General features: G+C 35.5%; 1 protein-coding gene across 6 annotated transcripts in view; it reads right to left on the reverse strand.

Annotated features, from left to right (window-relative positions):
* Positions 1–22,263, reverse strand: part of LOC131440647 (neuroendocrine convertase 2) — a 457,599-nt gene that overhangs the window by 121,644 nt on the left and 313,692 nt on the right. For all 6 annotated transcript variants that reach the window (XM_058612109.1, XM_058612115.1, XM_058612110.1 and 3 more), the window contains exon 7: positions 4,542–5,019. In XM_058612109.1, coding sequence (XP_058468092.1) covers positions 4,542–5,019 — 478 coding nt within the window. The remainder of the gene's footprint in view (positions 1–4,541; positions 5,020–22,263) is intronic.

The following is a 22,263-nucleotide window of genomic DNA, read 5'->3' on the forward strand; positions in this document are numbered from 1 at the left end:
CTTTTTTTTTCACTATTATCGGTGCTTCCAGAAGCGGAAACCGGGGACTAGTAGTCCCAAAGTAGTTTTATATACTCACTAACAAGATCTGCCAACTAAATGAATTGAGCAGTAAGTTTTATAGAAATGTGCACTTCGTTTCGCCATCGCTTGTGAAATACCATTCATGAAATTGAAAATTTTTACTAATCACACCGTAATACCGAGACCGGAGGTCGGATCTGGATCGACTTTTCAGGGACTTGTAAATAATTTCAAGACCTTTGATTTGCTTATTAGTTTGTGAAAATTACACATACATACGCACACATACATTTTTTGATCTCGATTATCTGAGTCGAATGGTATATCCGGGCCTCGGTTGTAAGGTCGGTTTTCACTGCGATTGCGTAGCCTTTCTATATGAGAAAAGTAAAAAAAAAAAGATTTTTTTTTTTAATTTTCTAGGCTAATATTCTTCTGTGTTAAACCATGTTGCCTATTTCATATAGAAAGGCTATGCAATCACTGTGAAAACCGACTTTTTAACCGAGGCCCGAAGGGTCGAATGTCATATACCATTCGACTCAACTCAGCTGTGTGTGTGTGTATGTGTGTATGTATGTAACAAAAATAAGCACTCACTTTTCTCAGAGATGGCTGGACCGATTTTCACAAACTAGGTCTCATGGTCCCATAGACTCCTATTGAATTGCATCCCGATCCGACTTCCGGTTGGTTCCGGAGATATAGGATCATATGTACCAAAAAAATAGAAAAAATATGTACTCACTTTATTCAGAAATGGCTGAACCGATTTTCACAAACTAAGATTCAAATAAAATGTATTATTGTTCCATAGCCTGCTATTGAATTTCATTTGAATCCGACTTTCGGTTCCGGAGTTGTTGATAATATGTGAAAATTTGAGAAAAAATTTGCACTCAATTATCCCTGGAATATCTCAACCGATTTTCGCAAACTAAGATTCAAATGAAAGGTCTTATAGTTTCCTAAAAAATTGTGAAACATTTTATCCGGATCCGACTGCCCATTACGAAACTAAAGCGTGATAAGTAGAAAACTACCAATTTCATTTGTATTTTTTCACGAACGATGGTCAAAAACAGGTAAAAATCCCATAAAACTGTCTAATAAATTTTTCTAGTTGTAGTTGTTAGTTTGTGGGTGAAGAAACTTAATTCGGTACTACCGGTCCCGCCTTTTCCAGTTCCGGAGGCACCGAAAGTGGTGAAGAAAAACTCCAAAAATAAAATTCGCTTCGATTTCTCTTTGATGCTTGAACCGATTTTGAATTAAAGCTCGTATTATCTTTGAAGCTACTGTGAAATTTCATCTGAGTCCAATTTTCGGTTCCGTAGTTACAGGGCGATGAGTGTCGAAGCTTTCAAATTGGCATATAGAATGACAATACAATACCGTGTAACTTGGAAGAAGAAAACACAAAACTAACGATGCGTGCTTTGTTCTATTTCCTAAACGCTATAGAGAAAACGAAACAGTTACGGATGTCTGCTACTAGTGTGTGATATTAGTTGAAAAAGGTGTCAATGAATTGAGGTTTATTTGAAAAATATATGCAATTGGCACAGCCGGTAGTGCAGTAATACCCTGCCAGTGGTGTAGTGATGTCAGTTTCGAAAGAATTTGAAATGGTGATTAAAACTGCAAATCACCAAATTTTCTTCCAGATGGCCAAATCGATTCTACAAACTTATATGTTCAAAGGAAAAATCTTACAGTTTCATACGGAATTCCTAAATTTGTTGTGGATGATATTTCCGGAACTACAGGCTAAACAGGATTTGTAGAGTTTGTGATATTAGGTCCGAAAAAATTTTCCTATTTCTTTTCAATGAAAAGTTGTTTTTGCGAATTTCAAGGTAATATTTATGATGTAATGAGTAATATGAGAAAGGCATCATTACACCACTAGGTGGATTAAAACATGTTTTATATATACACTTCGAAATTTTCTCGTGTGTGAATGTACTCGCGCTTCAAAGTTTAGGTAAAGTAAATTCAAAGAACAATATCTCCAGAAGGTGCTTTGAGACATCAGAAATATGTTTCCAGATAATATGTCTATCGATTATAGTGAAAAGCGTGCTTTAATCTACCTAGTGGTGTAATGAAGCAAAAACACGGATCTGTTCCGCACGGTACTCACATTCACTCATGAGCACACCACCAGGAGTATTGAGTGCTACGCTCTGTTTCCGTGTTGAATAATAAGCACCGAACGCAGCAGAAAGAGCACCCGTAGCGGTTGTCGTGTTATTGTCAAGCAACGGTGTTTGGATTTTCGGGCAGCACTGAAGTCAAGTGTCCCTGACTTCGGCAAACACCAGCACCACCAGCGAAAATAAAACACCGCCACCAGCACCGTGGCGTCGGTCATTGCGTTTCGTCTCTTTGTGCACTGGCACGCAATGACATTCTTAATACGGGGCTACCACGTTTGGCATAAAACCGTTTGGCATAATACCGTTTGGCATAACGACATTTGGCATAATGGTTATTTGGCATAATGGTCATTTGGCATAACAGATGAACATGCTGCTTAATAGAAATTGTTCTAATTTACTGCAATTTTGAAAGGTCTAATGCGGCTACGCCTCATCGTTTTTAATGATCTGCTGCCCGACCTCGCTGTCGCTCGTTCGGACTTAACTAAGGGATAGCTCCTAGCTTTAGCCGGCGCTTCCGACGGCGCAGTGGCCGGCGCTTCCGACGGCGGGTCGCCGGAGCACTCGCGGCCTTCGGCCGTCTCGACTTGAATCATCTATGACGAACAGAATATTGTGCTAGCACTAAGTGAGTTGCTTGTATAAAATGATAGTGTGCTATTTACTACAGAATTTTAAATATAAAAAAATATGTAATAATGCTATTTCACCTAATATTATCGAACTATTTGGACCGAATATGAAATTCACACATTTCGTTCGAGCTTTCTTTGCACAACATAACTCGATCGAAACGCTAACGAAAATTTACAAATCCAATTATTATTATGACAAATGGCATTATGCCAAATGACCATTATACCAAAAGACCATTATGCCAAATAACCGTTATGCCAAATAATTATTATGCCAAATAGCGTTATGCCAAACGGTATTATGCCAAATGACCTTATGCCAAACGGGCCGCCCTCCTTAATACACGCGGTGACGGTGGTTATATGAAGCACGCGGTACAGTGCAGTGTTTGAACATGCCTGTTAGACACATGTATGTATATATAATACAGTGATATTGTTCAAAATAATTTTCTTGGTTCTTAAAAGAAAACAAAAAAGTTTGTTTCAAAACATTAGTGATGGAATAGTAATGATTTTTTTAAATATAGCGGAAATAAATAAATTTTTTTATGTAACAAGATTTGAAAAAAGGGAATTTTCATGGAACAAAACTTTTCATTTGAACTGAAGCTTGGGAAATTTGTTCAGCCATTTCGGAGAAAACCTGGTAAGGTTATTTGACACCTACACACTAAGATTCAATTCCGTTGTTCGGTAATTTTTTTGACGAAAACATTCGGTAATCAATGGAAATTACGGATATTTCGGTACATGAACGTCATTTTACAAAAATTATGCATATTTTTACCGGACGATCAGTTTTCATTACAGAATTATGTAAATAGATATACAATCCATACGGTAAATCTGAATAGTTGCCGAGTACGGTAAAACCCATACCGTCCGTATGGTAAAATAATCTTCCAATAACCGAAATTCTGTAAATACTAACTGTCAAACAGTTGATAAAATTTTCAGTAAGTGTTTTTTTTATTAACAAAACGAAAAAAATCTTGTAGAGTTCATCGAGTTAATTGAGGTGCTAAAGGCAGAAAATAATTAAGTATAACTTGTCCTCTTGCTGCCTACACAAATCGTTCGAGGGTAATTGCTGATGGACTCGACGGATTGTGCAGTATTTTGGAAGGTGCGCATAATTCCGGTAAACCAGAACATTTGACCCTTTTTTCGTGAAATAAAACCATAGCCACAACATGTTGGAATTTTCTTCATTCGTTTTTGTGATTGTGTGTAGTTTTTTAAAATCCGAAAATAAAACCATTTGAGATCCGAAAATAAAACCATTTTGAACTTGAACAAAAGGAAAATAAACAAACAAAAAATTACAGAACAATCAGTTAGATCCATTTGGTTTACAGTTTACGGTAGTTGTTTGACAGTTCAGCAATTACCGTGCGGATTACCGAATACTGCGAAATTTTCTAAGTGTGTACATACACCCATAGACATTGATAACTAAGATAACTCGACAAACTTAGTCGAATGGTGTACGAAACTTAACCCTCCGGGTCTCGGTTCGAAAGATAGTTGCCACATTTTCCATTATATATTCGTATACCAAAACATAAAAATTTAGTTTGGAGTCCTAAATCCCAATTTTATCGTTTATTTTCATTGCTGAATTTTGTGGTTATACTGATACTTAAATAAAGAGCAAATTTTCAATAAATCTTTATACATACGGCAATTTAGAACATATTGAAAAATTACATACCACTCCAGTATTGGGGTCTTTAGCCCCATTGCTAAATGTGCTGGCCAGAGTTGAACTACAACTTTCATCGTAATGAGCATTTTGGCCGTCATTAATGGCACTGTTTATAGATATAGTCCACATGGAGGCAGCATATCCATCACAATTGCAATCATCTTCTTCACCGCCGTCTCCAGATGCCCAAACGTATATGTTACCTAAACCATTGCGACCTTCATTTACTCCTTGGACAATTGCACGCATGGTTGCATTACGTGGACCATCTACCGTTTTTCCATCATCCGTGGGACCCCAAGAAGCACTGTATATGTGGATCTTGTGTGGTTCGTGACCCATGGAATTAGCTTCAATCAAATCGGTCATATAGGGTTGATCAAGCATTCTAATTCCAGCAATCTTCGAGTCATATGCAACACCGATACCACAAATTCCATTATCACGTGCCGCTGCAACTTCTCCTGCGCAGCGAGTTCCATGGCTGAAAATATATCGGGCTTTAAAATATGCGCAAAAAGTTAACAATATACACTGAATTTAGAATTTATCTCGAAATAGAAACTTATTTCAAATGTTGCTAGCAATTTTTAAGAAAGAAAATATAACACTTCAAAAGCAATTCAATACACAATGTTCAAACTGTATTGAAATAAAATATAAACTTGATAAACGGTGGATGGGTTATGTCAGAGATATAACTGGGGGACGTGAATACAAATATATGTTTCTTTTACACTTTCGGTAAAAAATTCGGTTAATTATGTAAGTATTGCAACTTTTTCTTGTAACGATGCACCTGTTCTAAAGTATGGCCTATTGACGACAAACATATTCTACCATACAATAAAAAACCTTTCTTTATCCACCTAGTGGTGTAATAATGCCTTTCTCTTCTTTCATAACAGTCTCATGAAAATATGCTTCATACTTTTTTAAAATAATTTTGGATACTAATTTTGACACCAATTGATTCAGATTGATTCGAGTTGCTCACAAAAGCATGCTTCAGTGTTTATGTCACACAGTCAGCATCATTTTTACAAACTAGTGCTTGACATTTGCGTTGCTTATTTGTATGAGAACAGTGATGCTAATCTAAAAAAAAGCCTTCTCAGTCCACTTATTGAAATTTTCGAAATCGTGTGTTATCTCGTCGAGATTTAGTGTTATCTCGAAAAAAATTTTTTTTGAAAATATCGACTTTTTGGGAAAAATATCAAAGCATGAGGACATTTTTCGAGGTGCGCTTTACGAAATTAGAGGTGATCCCAAAATATTGGCACCCTTATATACATTATAGCGGTAAAAATCAACGTGTTTTGTCGGTTACGTCACTTATACAATCATATCTCCGGAACCAAAAGTCACAGCCATTTGGTCTTCGAACTTGATCAATACTCCGATAGTAGCTTTCAAACGAGCCTAAGTTTGTTAAAATCGGTTGAGCCATCTCCGAGAATCTTGCGCGGTAAAAACACAACGCGTTTTGTCAATTACGTCACTTATACCATCATATCTCCGGAACCAAAAGTCACAGCCATTTGGTCTTCGAACTTGATCAATACTCCGATAGTAGCTTTCAAACGAGCCTAAGTTTGTTAAAATCGGTTGAGCCATCTCCGAGAATCTTGCGCGGTAAAAACACAACGCGTTTTGTCAATTACGTCACTTATACCATCATATCTCCGGAACCAAAAGTCACATCCATCTTCAGATCTTTGAACTTGATCAATGGCCTAACAATAGCTTTCAAACGGGCCTAGACTTGTTAAAATCGGTTCAGCCATCTCTGAGAAACTTGCGCGGTAAAAAAAACAACACGTTTTGTCGGTTACGTCATTTATACCATCATATCTCCGGAACCAAAAGTCATAGCTATTTGATCTTCGAACTTGATCAATGGCCCGACAGTAGCTTTCAAACGAGCTTAAGTTTGTTAAAATCGGTTCAGTCATCTCTGACAAAATTGAGTGTTAAAAATAGCTTCGAAAAGTGCACACACATACACACATACATACACACACACAGACATTTTCCGATCTCGTCGAACTGAGTCGAATGGTATATAACACTATGGGTCTCCGAGGCTCCGTTCGAAAGTCGGTTTTTCCAGCAATTCTAACACCTTTCTATAGAGAAAGGCAAAAACACGGAAAAACTCAGAGCAAAAAAAATACACCAAACATTTTAAAGGTGTCTTCTGGGGGAATTTACACAAAGTAGAAGAAAATTCGAATATTCCTTTGAGAATATTTTAATGGTTCTAAAAAGCGACTTGCGGAATTTATCCGATGTTTACAACTGTTGAGCCGATTTTAAGTGCAGAAGAAATTCATCACATTTTTCTTGAAGAGAAGAAAGTTTTGAAATGTCTCCTATAATTTGTTTTAGTATTGTTAAAAACCCACCTTTAGCTAGTTTTGAATTTGATCAGTATCTAACGTGGAAAAGAGATTATCGAAATGCGAATACAACTACGTAATCAAAATCGTGAAAAAGCTTGCGCAGAAAGGGACTCGAACTAGTAGCTAGCTCCCATCTGGAAGAATTGTTTTGCTAATTAAACTATCCTGCATGAAAACACTCGAAGAAATAGCCTAATTTACTAGAAGAAACGGCATTTAATTATAGTCATATTTCTATGACAACCCCACCGACAGCAATCACCGCACGTTTTTTCATGTGTTTCGCAAGTGTGATTGAAGAACGAAAAGCAATCACCGGATATACAATGGTACATTGATCGTCGAATTCTTCCAAGAATCAGATATCAGGAATCAGGACTAATTGGCTCAAGTGGCACGTTCCCCTAGTTATTTGGAGATTTGTGCCTAGCTTGTCATCAACTTCCTTATGAGAAGGTAAGTATAAAAGGAACATGGAAGGGAATCGTGAAGTTAGTGACGTGGGCAAACAGCACAAAACACTAAGAAACAAATCCAAAGGGATGCTGAACGATCTGCAAATGCCAAAATGCACAGTTAATAAAACCTTCAACCTCCCGAGAGGATTTTGAGATTTTACAAAAGCGACACCATTCTGCATTCCCGGAAGAATGCAAAACGTACCCATAAACAATCAGCTAAGGAGCTGTCCATAAAAGACGTCACGCTTTTTTGACGATTTTTGACTCTCTATCCCCCCTTTGTCACAGAAGCAAAGTACCCCCCACCCTCCCAATGTCACATGTCACAAATTCAAAATAAATAAAATTTTTCGAGATGAATATGTATGACAAACCATACAAATATGAGGGAAAAATCTATTTATTACATGCTGTCATTAGATTAAAAAATATCCCTAAAACTACAAAATTATTATTAATATCAATTATATAAATTAACAAAAGTATTTGGTTGGAATTAATAAAAATTTGAATCATCTGTTTTATTCCTCCTAGGGGTACACAGATATATTATTGTTTTAGTTAAAGAATAATATTTCCTTAGTGTAGCATACAGGACTGAGAAAATAAAGACCAAAACCTCATCAAAACGAGATCACTGCCGGAGAATCTTTTCATGATCAGTTGATCAGTGAATTTTAAATTACATCGATCAATATCGGTACTGATTTTTTATCACACAATGGGTTGTGATTTTGAGCTAAAATTATTCTTGATTTATGTAAGTTCAACCATTGGATGGTTCGATAAGCTTTGATGTTGGTGGAGGAAAATCACATATGATCAAGATAAGACATGACATGATCTACGTCTGAAATCGTTGATCTCCCGCCCTTTTTCAAATGGAGTACAATTGAATAAACTGCATCCGAATCTGATAAGAGAAATTCTTATGATATACTATTATCAAACTAAAAAATCAAATTACTGAAAAAATTTTCAGTGCATAACTTAAGTTAAACCGTTTGAAGGCATCTTTTTATTATTTACTCATATTAGGCAAAATTTATTAATTTCGCTAATTTACTCGCTCCTCCGTGCACTTTTGCTGATCACAACAGAAATGATTTCCTGCATCATTCATTTCCGAATTTACAAGAAGAAGCTTTTACATAAACAAATACACGTTTTCCTATAGAATGTAAACGTTTATTGTGAAGATTTTTTCAGGAAATAGGGCAAAGCAGTAATATAATTAGGTATTTCAAGAATGCGCTCATTGAAAATATTGGACGTCACATTCAAAAAACCTCCCCCCTTCCCCCTGTCACAAAAGGTCACGTTTTATGAAACACCCCCTCCCCCTTGAGGCGTGACGTCTTTTAAGGTAAGCCCCTAAAACCTATTTAAGGTCAATACAAAAAGGATTCATTAACTTCAGGAAGAACGATGAACCTTTCTGACTAAAGCTCCTTACCATATTGGGTGAGAAACGATAGAATATCCTTTAATTTTAGCTCCGTATACATAGACTCAACCATGTATGGAAAACCAAAAACCCCGATACGTAATTGCGTCAATGCGGGACAGTTACATATCAGATGCGATGAAGTACCGTAATCGCATTCACACAAATCACACGAATAATACTCAGCACGTTGAATAGTAGTCATGGGATAATTGAGTTTGCAATGTCCAGTCAGAGCTCTGACCAGAATACTGCAATGATGCTTGGAGAAATGCAGTAGACACTTTGACATTTTCAGATTTAAATCTGGTAGAAATGTTTTTGTCTGAGCGCCAGTTTGCAAGCTGCCCCAGCTGGCATGTTTGTATGCAGCCCAAGATCGAATCTTGTGCTTTATCCAACTGGTTGAAAGTTGTTAAGCTGGTTCCGGACCAACGAAATCATTCGTTGCACCAGCTCTAGCAAACTCATCAGCCCATTCATTTCCAGTAATACCAGAATGGCCGGGTACCCATAAGAAGTAAACAGCATTTGAAATGCTGAGGTTTTCAATTCGACATGCGATCACTAGATTAAATATTAATTAAATAAATATTTATTTATTTATTTGGGAGCAGAGAAAAGCCCGCTGGAGCTGAAATTTACAATCTCTATCTCCAGCGGGCTTGAATTTTTTTTATTACAACAGATCATTTTTTTTATTACAACAGATTACAAAAATCCAACAGATATATTGCTTAATATTAAGTGTTTCATACTAAGTAAAATTATGCCTCCCGGCGGGGGTCAAGAGTAGCTAGTTTGTTGCATGTTGACGACGGTACGTGTCGTTGAAGGCCGCATCCTGCTATCCGTGTGGGTCCGCGGGAAAACCCCCAAGTCACGAACACTCGGCGGGTGCGGGCCTTTGGGCTGGACATCAAAGAGAGTTTCGAAAGAAGTTAAAAGCGGCAAAAGGTCATGTTAATTGTTTAATAAAAAGTGAAAAGATGGAGAATGGGGGAAGCAAAAAAATAATTAGTAACATAATAAAGAATTAAGGGCAATCAATTTGAGATTGCAACAAATCTGTCACGAATATTGCCCTGGAGGGATCTCGGCGAACAGATAACAGGTCTAGATCGATCAGTTTACGGCGTTCCTGATAGCTTGGGAGGTTGTTGGAATCTCTCCAAGGAAGACCACGAAAGTAAAGCGAAGAAATTTACGCTGAATAGCTTCGATGAGCTGAATGTCCAGTGGATAATAAGGGGCCCAGACGACAGCAGTGTATTCTACAATGGAACGAACCAGTGCGCAATATAGTGCTTAATATGCTTTCAAAGTTCTTTGTGACTAGAAAAATAAAACCATGTGTCTTGGAAAGCTTAGAGATAATATATTCGACGTGATCCTTGAAACTAAGTTTAGAATTCAACAGTACTTCCAGATCCTTTACAGTCGATTCTCGTTTGATGATATTTCCGTAGCTATCATACTACGACCAATCAGGTACGAATGCAACCAATTCAAAAAAGATCCATTGAATCCAATTCTGTCAAGTTTGACATTAGATAATAGATTCGACCGTGAATCACTGGAATTGAGAACACAGAATCGCGTAGATTTCTGCTTGGAACACAGTACAGCATCTTCTAAGAGAACCGTCCGTATAACAAACTATGTGTTCATCAAGTTGTCGTTCCAACCAGAAAACTATTCCTCACGAAAAAGATAGCTCATATTCAATGTTTTAAAAGGAAAACTGCATGTGAGAGTTAGGTCACTAGAAGCGAGTAAATACTCATCCCACGTAACCATTTAAAACCACAAGCAAGTACGGCTAGTAGCAAAGTCTAAAGGGTAACTGTTCCGAAGCCCTGTAACCTTAAGTCGGTATGCACAAGATAATGCTTCTTGTTTTAGGAACACATATAGTGGTTTAATGTAGCGTAGCGCCTCTAGAGCAGCAGTAGAAGTTATCGTGAATACTCCTGTCATCGCCATTAGGACCATCCTTTGAAGATGATTTTACTATGACTGAACTGTCGCAACTTCTCCTTTCTGCCACCATACAAGACATCCGTATGCTAAAATTAGTCTAACGATAGTTGTGTAGATCCAATGAATGTATATGAGTTTGTGTCCCTATGATTTTAAAAAAAGCCCGCCTGCATTGGCCGAAAGCCATGCAAGCTCTTTTAATCCTGAAGTTAATGTGAGCATGCCAATTCACTTTTGAATCAAGAATAACCCCGATGTATTAAACTTGATCAATCACAATAACCTCTGTACCGAAGAACTGAAACGGACTCCTGTGATTATCCTACGAAAAAAAAACATCATTGATGTTTTTTCCGGATTTACAGATAATCCAATCTTACAACACCATTGCTCAACAGATCGCAGGGCTTGCTGCATTAAGCCAAAGAGATACTGTGGACTTCCGGTGAAACTCTTAACGGGTGAGCACGTTGCATCAGGATTTTCATTTTCATTTTCGTACTTTGACGACTCGACGCTCGACATTTTCGCTTGTAGTTCAGCGAAAAGAAAGGCTATTGGACTATAAACGTAAATTAACTGGCAATATAGCCTTAGTTGCAGTGCCATCAAATCGGCGTCATTTCAAGTGAGGTGACACTAACCAGAATAAGAAGAAGAAACCAAAGAGAGTGTTAGTGCTTATACCGGTCAGCAATATATGATGATCGTCGGCAAAACCGTAAGTCGAAAATCCAAGGTTATTAAATTTCTTTCACAAACCATCAGCGACTAGGTACCATAAAAGTGAGGATAGTACACCACCTTGAGGACACCCACAGACAGCTTTCTAATCTCTGCTTGCCGAAGCGATGAACAAAGAAGTCGATTGCTAAGCATTGCGTGTATCCAATTTGTGATACTTAAAGGAATGCCATGACCACGGACTGCTTCCAGAATTAAATTGAAAAACACGTTATCAAGAGCACCTTCAATATCTAGGAAAACTCCCAAGCAAGATTTATTTTTTGAAGAAGCTTTTTCAATGTTGTACACAACATCATGTAAGAGGGTTGTAGTAAACTTTCCACGCTGGTAAGAATGTTGCATTCCATGTAGCAGATGCACGCCCAAACTAACACTCCTGATATAGTGATCGACTATGCATTCCACTGTTTTAAGAAGAAATGAGCTATGACTGATAGCCCTGAAACTCTTCGCTCATAAGTATCGCGACCTTTGGGAATAAATTTGACAATTATTTCCTGCCAAGTTCTTGGAATATATACTGCCGCAAGACTAATAGTGAGTATTTTATTCAAAGCATGTTTGAAATGTTCATACCCTTTCTTCAATAACATTGGGTAAACTCCATTCTTTCCAAGAGACGCGTACGGAGCAAATCTCTAAACTGCCCATTTGATCGATTCAATCGTCATAATTCTTCGAGCAAGGGCCCAAGAATCGTAAATACCCGAAAAGGTCTCAGGAACAGCTGTCGGTGATGGCTCCATACATACTGTAAAGTGAATTTTAAAAATAGAGTGAAGTACATCACCCTCATCAGACAAGTACTCACCATCTGAAGTTCTTAAGAAACCAACAATAAAATCCTTAACTTATTTAATCTGCTAGCCTCGTTGAGACTAGAGATATTTGTGCAAAGGGTTTTCCAACCATTTCGCTCAGACGATCGAAGAGCACAAACTTTGTAAGCCCTTCGAGCCAAAACAAATGCCTCCGACCCATCTCTGCGTCGGTGGTTCCAAGCTCTTCTGCATAGTTTCCTTAGCCTAGCAAGTTCAGAATTCTACTAATGAGTTCCTCTAGTAGCTCGCACAATCCGAAGTGGACAAGTTTGTCTCGTCGACAATATTATACAAATCAATTGAGGTTTCAATTGTTGGTTGGTAGCCGTAAAATCTAGTCGCCAAGCCCTCTTCATAGAGGTCCCAGTTTATAGATTCGGGATTACGATATGTGACAATATCAAATTTAACGTTTGAATGATCAAAGAAGATGTACTTATGATCAGATAACGAATGTTTGAGCTCATCGGAGACGAGCCAATTTACCAACTCATGCGCAATTCTATCAGAGCAGAGAGTTACGACCAAAACCGCGACTTTGCAATGCTTTATTCTATCAGCGACATTATATCTCAACGCATTCAATCAGCTCCATTATTATCGCCAACTACGTTCCAGGAATTTATTTTTAGAAAAACATGCTAGGACAAATTATGCTAAATACAGTCCAGTCAATCGAATAATGCGCCATTACAATCAATACTGCGAACATCTTGACCTTACTATGTCAAAAATCAAATAAAATCTCAGCTTTGTCGTAGAAGTGTAATGATGCCTTTCTCATGTATAATATTGTGGTATTCTATTCATAAATTTTCTCTTCGATTTTTGATGTGGAACACATCTTTATTAGGGGTGCAAATCACAAACTACACGTAGAAATGTGGTCAGGTTTTAAACACTTACAGCTCAGTCAGTTTTGTATCAATTATTAATATTATTTCATCATTTGATAGGAAATATTTCTACGTATTGATTTGAATGTTCATAGCCATGTATTTTGAATTGTATATCATTGAAATGTTGATTAATAGCTAGCAGTGTCCTATTTTGTCTGCAAAAAATCTCCAGCAAACCGGATTTCCCTGCCATAGTCGACGGTTTTGAAGGAGTAAGCGATGTATCAAAGAGAGAGCATCGCTCTGATTGGTCAATCGATGCAAAAGCGAAGCTGTTGGAAGCACGCGAATCTATAAATAGAAGCGAAATTAAAGCTAACGTTTCAGTCCTTCTCGTAGCAAGCTAGAGGTAGGTCGCTGCTAGACAGCAAGAGAGAAACGCCATAAAACGATTTGAAGCTTTAAATGCTCGCTGTGCGTATTACATTTCTCTCCATGCTCTCTCGTAAATGTATAAAAAGACTCTCGATGTGGCCCGGTGGCCAAGAAAGTTTTGATATTTTCGGTTACAAGTTTGATTACATCACATAAAATCCAATAAAGCTACCGCTTGTTTGGCAGCCTTGCTGAGCCGATTTTATTCCTCTCTCATGTTTCGTTACGTTAACAGGGAACTGAAATGGCGCCACCATACAAATCGACTAACCTTTACAAAAATAACTTTTCCTTCACTTTTATCGCGACAACATATATGTTTTTATGCACTAATCGCATCTAAATGAAATTATCTAGACATTGTCAGGATAGATTTTTGATCCATGCTTTTGAAGGCAAGATATTCAGTGAACAATTTGAAAGACGGCGTTTTCAGCTATGCAATTCTTCCTTCAGAAAAAAGACTTTCCCGACCGCTAAAGTCAAACAATCATTCTGAAATTTTCACAGAATAATCTAAACTAATCTTCTACGAGATTGTCAGTTGGGTTTTTTGATAGTCTTCACCGTTTCTGAGAAAATCAGATTTGAAGTGTGAAAATAGCCCTTTAACACGCTCTGAAACACACTGGCCTCAGCCCTTAATTGGTATGCTCTGATCTTGTGTCATGCAAGCTCGGAATTCCTTGTTATGTCGTTTCCCCATGAGAAATTGACAACTACCTCTGGATAAATTTTGAGTACTTAAGATTAATTTCTAATTTATATTAGATGAACTCGATTGATAATGAGAAATAGTTTATCGCTTCAACCGAAATCGCAGAATGGTAGAGAAATTTAACGCTAAAAAACTGCTTGCATAATAAACTTGAACACAAGCTTGGCGAAGAGAAGCTTAAATATCGAAATCGCAAGTATGTACAAACATATAATTGCATACATTTGGGATATTGGTGTAATTTCGTCGGTCATAAAACAAATGCAAATCAAGACAAATGATGTTCGGTGTTGGTTCGGATTGATTGAACTTTTTGATTGTAGATCATTAGAAATTTTGGTTGCCTTGTTCCACATCAACGGCTCGAACAACCCCATGGGGCTGATCCTTGTAGTTTTTAAAGAAACCAAAGGATTATTTGTGCATTACCTAGTATAATATACATAATGTAACAATGCTTTGCTCGCGTAGGTCATCCTTAAGAAAACGAAGGGGGTTCACTATGATAAGTGCATATCGGCACCGGATCCCGAGAACCGGTATAATCGAAGTCGGTTCGTACGGCCACCAACTAACATGACGTTCAAACTCTACTAGTTTTTATTCAAATTTTGAAGATTTCATACAATTTTGCCATCGTACTTTAAATGACGATTTAAATGTTTGTTGCATCCGAAAATATGCAGTAATTTTTGGTAGGACCATATGACCTTTCATTTGACCCTAAGATTGTGAATAACGGTTTTGAGTTAAGTTTACAACATTTTTACGGTTTTTGTTCTGCCAGTTTAAGTGACGGTGTACAATATTTAACACACTTTATCCTATAACTTCTTAACTGGAAGTAGGATCCAGATGAAATTTAGAAATTCCTTATGGGACCGTAAGAACTTTCATTTAAATCTAAGTTTGTGGAAATCGGTCAAACCATCGCTGAGCAAAATGAGTGAGATCCACTTTGGTATATATGGCCACTATTTCCGGTGCTTCCGGAACCGGAACCGGGGCCAGGATAGCCGGAATCAGTTTGTTTAGTTGCGTACTTATAATAGTTATCGATTTGTGTAGTTTTGAGACCACTTCAGAAAATTTTTACGTGTTTTGTTTCGCCGGTTCAAGTGAGGGTGTACAATATTGAACACACTTTACCCTACAACACATCCGCTCGCAGTGCCAAATGATGCCAAACTGGTTTAATACGTATTCTCGCCTTGACGACCAGAAGGCATATGAGAACTACGACCTGTGAGTTTCTTTTTTCAACCACGCAGAAGGTGCGCTCTCCGATGCCGTTGCTTGAATGCGTCTTCTCGTCCGACGTCTGTTTCCATCTAACGCACAAGAAGAAATGATCGATTTTCGACCACGCTTCCACGGTGACAATATAAAATTTAACGTTTGAATGATCAAAGAAGATGTACTTATGATCAGATAATGCAAGAATACGAATATAACTGAAACGCTTTCTTCTTACTTTCGAATATCAATTAGTTGATCACTTCAATTATTTATGTCAGCTTTCCTCTTCTTCACTACTATAATTTGAAACGATGCACCTTAACTGAGAAAAAGGGACCGTATATGAGGAGTGTATCGAAAAGTAGCTAGCAATATTGATTATTGAATAAAAAAGCAAAAAAAAAAACATATTTATACATCAGTTTTCGATATATTGTAGGAAAATTACATTATTATGCATTTCACTGATTATATTGAAGAAAATCCTAGTTTCTGTGAAACGCTCGCACTTTGGACTTGACATTCTTCATTAAATTCTGCACAGTTACTTTCCTGGTGGCAGCTGTCCAGTTCTTTTTAACTCCTGCATGTTTTCGGACACTGTACCTTCCTTCCGAAAGTGCCGCTTGGCAATTGCCCAATACCTTTCAATTGGCCGAAGATCCGGGCAGTTTGGTGGGTTGATGTCCTTTTCCACGAATTGTACATTATTTTTTGACAACCACTGTAGAACGGAGTTGGCGTAGTGAGCTGAAGCCAAATCCGGCCAGAAGAGAGGAGGAGCCTTATGCTTTCTGTACAGTGGTAGCATTCTCGTCTTCCAACATTCTTCCTCGTACACCTTGGCGTTAATTGTGCCCTTCGTGAAGAAAATCTACGACCGCAAACCACAGGTACAAATTTCTTGCCAGACCAACACCTTCTCTCCGCCACCGTGGTGCCAGCGTCGTCCAGGTCCTGGTACACCGATTTCGTATAATATTGCGGTCCGGGCAGCGCTCGAGAGTCTTCCTTGCCGTAGGTTTCGTCGTCGATCAGGATGCATCCGTCTTTATTCTGTAGAATTCAGTTATACAGTTATCGCGCTCTTGTTTTGGCCTGAACTTGCTGTATCAGGGACTTTTTCGGCACCTTCTGTTTCTTGTACGTTTTCAGGGAGTTCCGAACTTTGATCCGTTGAATCATCCCGATGTTGGTGTTGAACGGCTTTTTAGTCCCGGCCGGGCTGTCTGGGACCTGTTTTCCTACCGGATCGGGACAAATCCTTCATGGAAAGGGTCTTACCGAACTTCTCGGTAATATTTTTGACACTGGTGTGGTGCACTTTAATTCGTTTTGCAATTTCGTTGTACGTGACACCACTTTCTGAGCACCAAGTGTGCAGAATTTTCTTTCGCATTTCCGGATCAATTCGACTCATCATTGAAACGATAAACCGTACCGAAACCAATCGATTGCGCAGCTTTTATTGACATGTAGACAAACATGTCACCGCAAAACACGCTGCAAAAAATTGAGCCATTTCTGAGTAATAACTGTTTGAATGTTGCTAACTACTTATCGATACACTCCTTAGTGGAATAAAGTAAAATTTCACATAGTTCTTTGGGAATATCTTAATGGTTCTAAAAAACCGACTCGAAGAATTGAGGAATCAGGGACTGGACCCGTGATGAATTTTCCTCCTTTTTTTCAAAAGTTTTAGAAAATTTTGCTTTTCAGTTATTTATGGTTATATCACGCTGTTGAAAATTTTATCACCAATTCCGGATCACATTTCCGATAGCTTGAAGAAAGAATTATGTTGTTGGGTTAATACCCCCACAGTAAAGTAAGTCAAACAAAACCATTCAGACGTTTTATTCTTGCCAGATAGCAGTCGATTCCAATACTTTCCAGTATTTTAAACGTGAAACAATTAATTTTAACTTTGCTAATATAGGCTAGGTGCAACAAATTTGTAAATTAATTTTATTGAAAACTTTCAAGTACGCAGATTTCAGTAAGAGACAATTGCAATGGTATGTTTTGAAATGTTTCGACAACCCCCGTTATGCAATAGTAATTTCAATAATACAATAAATATAATAAATATAAATATAATAATAATAACAATAACAATAATAATAATAATAATAATAATAATAATAATAATAATAATAATAATAATAATAATAATAATAATAATAATAATAATAATAATAATAATAATAATAATAATAATAATAATAATAATAATAATAATAATAATAATAATAATAATAATAATAATAATAATAATAATAATAATAATAATAATAATAATAATAATAATAATAATAATAATAATAATAATAATAATAATAATAATAATAATAATAATAATAATAATAATAATAATAATAATAATAATAATAATAATAATAATAATAATAATAATAATAATAATAATAATAATAATAATAATAATAATAATAATAATAATAATAATAATAATAATAATAATAATAATAATAATAATAATAATAATAATAATAATAATAATAATAATAATAATAATAATAATAATAATAATAATAATAATAATAATAATAATAATAATAATAATAATAATAATAATAATAATAATAATAATAATAATAATAATAATAATAATAATAATAATAATAATAATAATAATAATAATAATAATAATAATAATAATAATAATAATAATAATAATAATAATAATAATAATAATAATAATAATAATAATAATAATAATAATAATAATAATAATAATAATAATAATAATAATAATAATAATAATAATAATAATAATAATAATAATAATAATAATAATAATAATAATAATAATAATAATAATAATAATAATAATAATAATAATAATAATAATAATAATAATAATAATAATAATAATAATAATAATAATAATAATAATAATAATAATAATAATAATAATAATAATAATAATAATAATAATAATAATAATAATAATAATAATAATAATAATAATAATAATAATAATAATAATAATAATAATAATAATAATAATAATAATAATAATAATAATAATAATAATAATAATAATAATAATAATAATAATAATAATAATAATAATAATAATAATAATAATAATAATAATAATAATAATAATAATAATAATAATAATAATAATAATAATAATAATAATAATAATAATAATAATAATAATAATAATAATAATAATAATAATAATAATAATAATAATAATAATAATAATAATACTAATAATAATAATAATAATAATAATAATAATAATAATAATAATAATAATAATAATAATAATAATAATAATAATAATAATAATAATAATAATAATAATAATAATAATAATAATAATAATAATAATAATAATAATAATAATAATAATAATAATAATAATAATAATAATAATAATAATAATAATAATAATAATAATAATAATAATAATAATAATAATAATAATAATAATAATAATAATAATAATAATAATAATAATAATAATAATAATAATAATAATAATAATAATAATAATAATAATAATAATAATAATAATAATAATAATAATAATAATAATAATAATAATAATAATAATAATAATAATAATAATAATAATAATAATAATAATAATAATAATAATAATAATAATAATAATAATAATAATAATAAAAATAATAATAATAATAATAATAATAATATCAATAAATTTAATACCTGTTTTAATCCAGCTAGTGGTTTAATGATGCCTTTCTCATGTATAATATTGTGGTATTCTATTCAAAAATTTTCTCTTCGATTTTTGAAAGAAACCAAGGGATTATTTGTTCATTAACTAGTATAATATCCATAATGTAACAATGCTTTGCTCGCGTAGGTAATCCTTAAGACAATGAAGTGGGTTCACTATTATATGCACTTCCGGCACCGGATCCCGAGAACCGGTATAATCGAACCAACTAACATGACGTACAAACTCTACTAGTTTTTATTCAAATTTTAAAGATGGATACGGTACGACTGACCGGTTACTATTCGAAAAAAAGGAAAAAAAATATAAGACTCAAAACTCCAAATAACTAGGGGAACGTGTCACTTGAACCTATTGGTTTTGATTCTTGATACTATTCGAAGAAAAATGGAACGATACCAATAGACAGGAAGGAAGGACGACTTCTGAGGCTATGGAGGCGAGGTAATGCACCATTAAAATATGAACACTGCATGGAAGCTAGTAGTGGAATAGTGTAGCGTTATATTAAGGATCATTGTGAGATGTATATAAGGAAATTGGATCAAGCATGTAGACAGAATAAAAGTTAGCTCGAAATAGGTACACTGCTTCCTATTGAAAGAATCCGGAAACAGAGATGGCGTATCGAACGAAATTTAGTTGGGTTCCCGGCATCCTCGTGTTTGAACGTGATCTGCAGGGGCTTTGTTTTTGTCGTAAATACGACTTACTTTACTATGGGGTGCCTTTTCAAAATTAGCCATATGGAAGAATGGGCAGAACTTAATCGTGAATATCTCGACTTGTATTAAAGGCAGCAACATAATTCTTTCACCATGTCATCAAAAATATGATCAGGAATTTAGTATAATATTTTGAACAGTGTGAGATAACCACAAACAATTCAAATATTAAGTTTTCTCAAATTTTGAAAACAACGCGGAAAACTCTTTACTTTTACTTGGCTTTTTCGCGCAAGGACGACGATTTTGAGGTAGTCAGGCACATATCTTCAACTGACTGCGTATAAAAGGGGAACTGTGGTCGAAATTCGATCATTTCTTCTTGTGCGTTGGATGCAAGCAGACGTCGTGGGACCAGCAGCTTCGGAGAGTACACCTTCTGCGTGGTTGAAAACCTCAAACGCTCAGGTCGCAACTCTCATTTGGACTTCAGTCGTCAGGTGGAGCAGTCGGCAATGAAAGCTGACCTTTTGCGTGGTATAAAGCCTCAAACGCTTAGGTCGTGCTTTCATTTGGACTTCAATCGTTGGGAGCAGCGGTCGTCAATAATGAGAGCAGACCTTTAGCGTGGTGCCAAACCTCAAACTCAGGTCGTGCTCTCATTTGGACTTTAGTCGTCAGGTGGAGCAGTCGGCAATGAAAGCAGACTTTTTGCGTGGTATAAAGCCTCAAACGCTTAGGTCGTGCTTTCATTTGGACTTCAATCGTCGGGAGCAGCGGTCGTCAATAATGAGAGCAGACCTTTAGCGTGGTGCCAAACCTCAAACGCTCAGGTCGTGCTCTCATTTGGACTTCAGTCGTCAGGTGGAGCAGTCGTCAATGAAAGCAGAACTTCTGTTCATGGTTCTAAATTTAGTTCTTGAACTCAGGGTCAATTCGTTATTCTACAATTCTATTCGGTTCTTTTTAGAACCATAATAATACTCTCAAAAAATTATGCGAAATTTTGCTTTACTGTACTCTATACGGCCCATTTTTATTATAAAGAACTATCTAGTTATTTCATTATATTTAATTGCGTTTCAGAATGATTAATGTAACTAATCTGTAATTTAGTCTAGGCGCATCGTTTAAAATTCTAGTAGTGAAAAAGGAATTCGAATTCGGAAGTATAAAGAAAGTGTGTCAGTTTTATTCGTATTCACGACATCCAGTTATGTCTCTGACATTACACACCCGTACTTTTTAGCTTTCGGCGGCCATCGCGCTGACAACGCATTGGAGAAAATAAAATTTTCGCATTTGTGCGGCCGACCGAGATATTCGACAAAAGACTGCCATTGCTGGTTTTCCCCGAGACCGCTGGGACACGAGAATTCCGTGGGAGAAATAGGTGACCCAGAGACAGACAAGGGAGAAAAGGTCCAGGAAGCCGAAATCAAGAGCACTGGGAGTGGCCACATTGCGGCACATTTGCGAAGTTTCGGACAGGCCGTATGACCTGGTCTTCGACCGACCGATTGCGCAAGGGTTTAGACTTCTGAAATAGAAGTGAACGCAGCAGTAACGCGATAAGTGTGCTCAATCTTTTCCTTGCATCTTACTAGTCACCCGCATCAAGTGACGTTTGTTTGGTCAGGAGAAAACAGTACATTGCTAACGTGGCGAGAGGATGGCATGCTATGTCCGATGCTAGAACCGTTGAGAAAACAAAAAATAAATTAAAACAGTGATTTGCATGAAATCGCTAACGTGAATGAGATGTCTTCGCTATTCTGTAATATTCTGCTTCAATGGCCCAGGTCTAAACTTTCATGATTCTTACCGCTGCGAAGAAACTGAAAAAATCGTATTCAGTCAGACCTGATGGTATGCCAGATGCATGCATACATGAGCACTAGAGATGGTCGGGTATCGGGTATTTTACCCGAAACCCGACCCGTACCCGTACCCGAGGGGTTTTTGGTCGGGTACGGGTAAAAATTTTTATTTTCAATCGGGTACGGGTCGGGTACGGGGAAAAAAAATTTACTGCTTACTCGGGTACGGGTCGGGTCGGGCAAAAAAATTTACTACTCACTCGGGTACGGGTAAATTTATTTTTCTGATCGATTACCCGACCATTTGTACTTCACATAAATATGTTTACACGTTGACGAGAATTTTTTATTGCAAAACAGTTGTTCCGAAAAATAAACAATTTGATTCAAGGGGTTT

This window comes from Malaya genurostris, chromosome 1 (assembly GCF_030247185.1).
Source record: "Malaya genurostris strain Urasoe2022 chromosome 1, Malgen_1.1, whole genome shotgun sequence".
NCBI classification, from domain to species: Eukaryota; Metazoa; Arthropoda; class Insecta; order Diptera; family Culicidae; genus Malaya; species Malaya genurostris.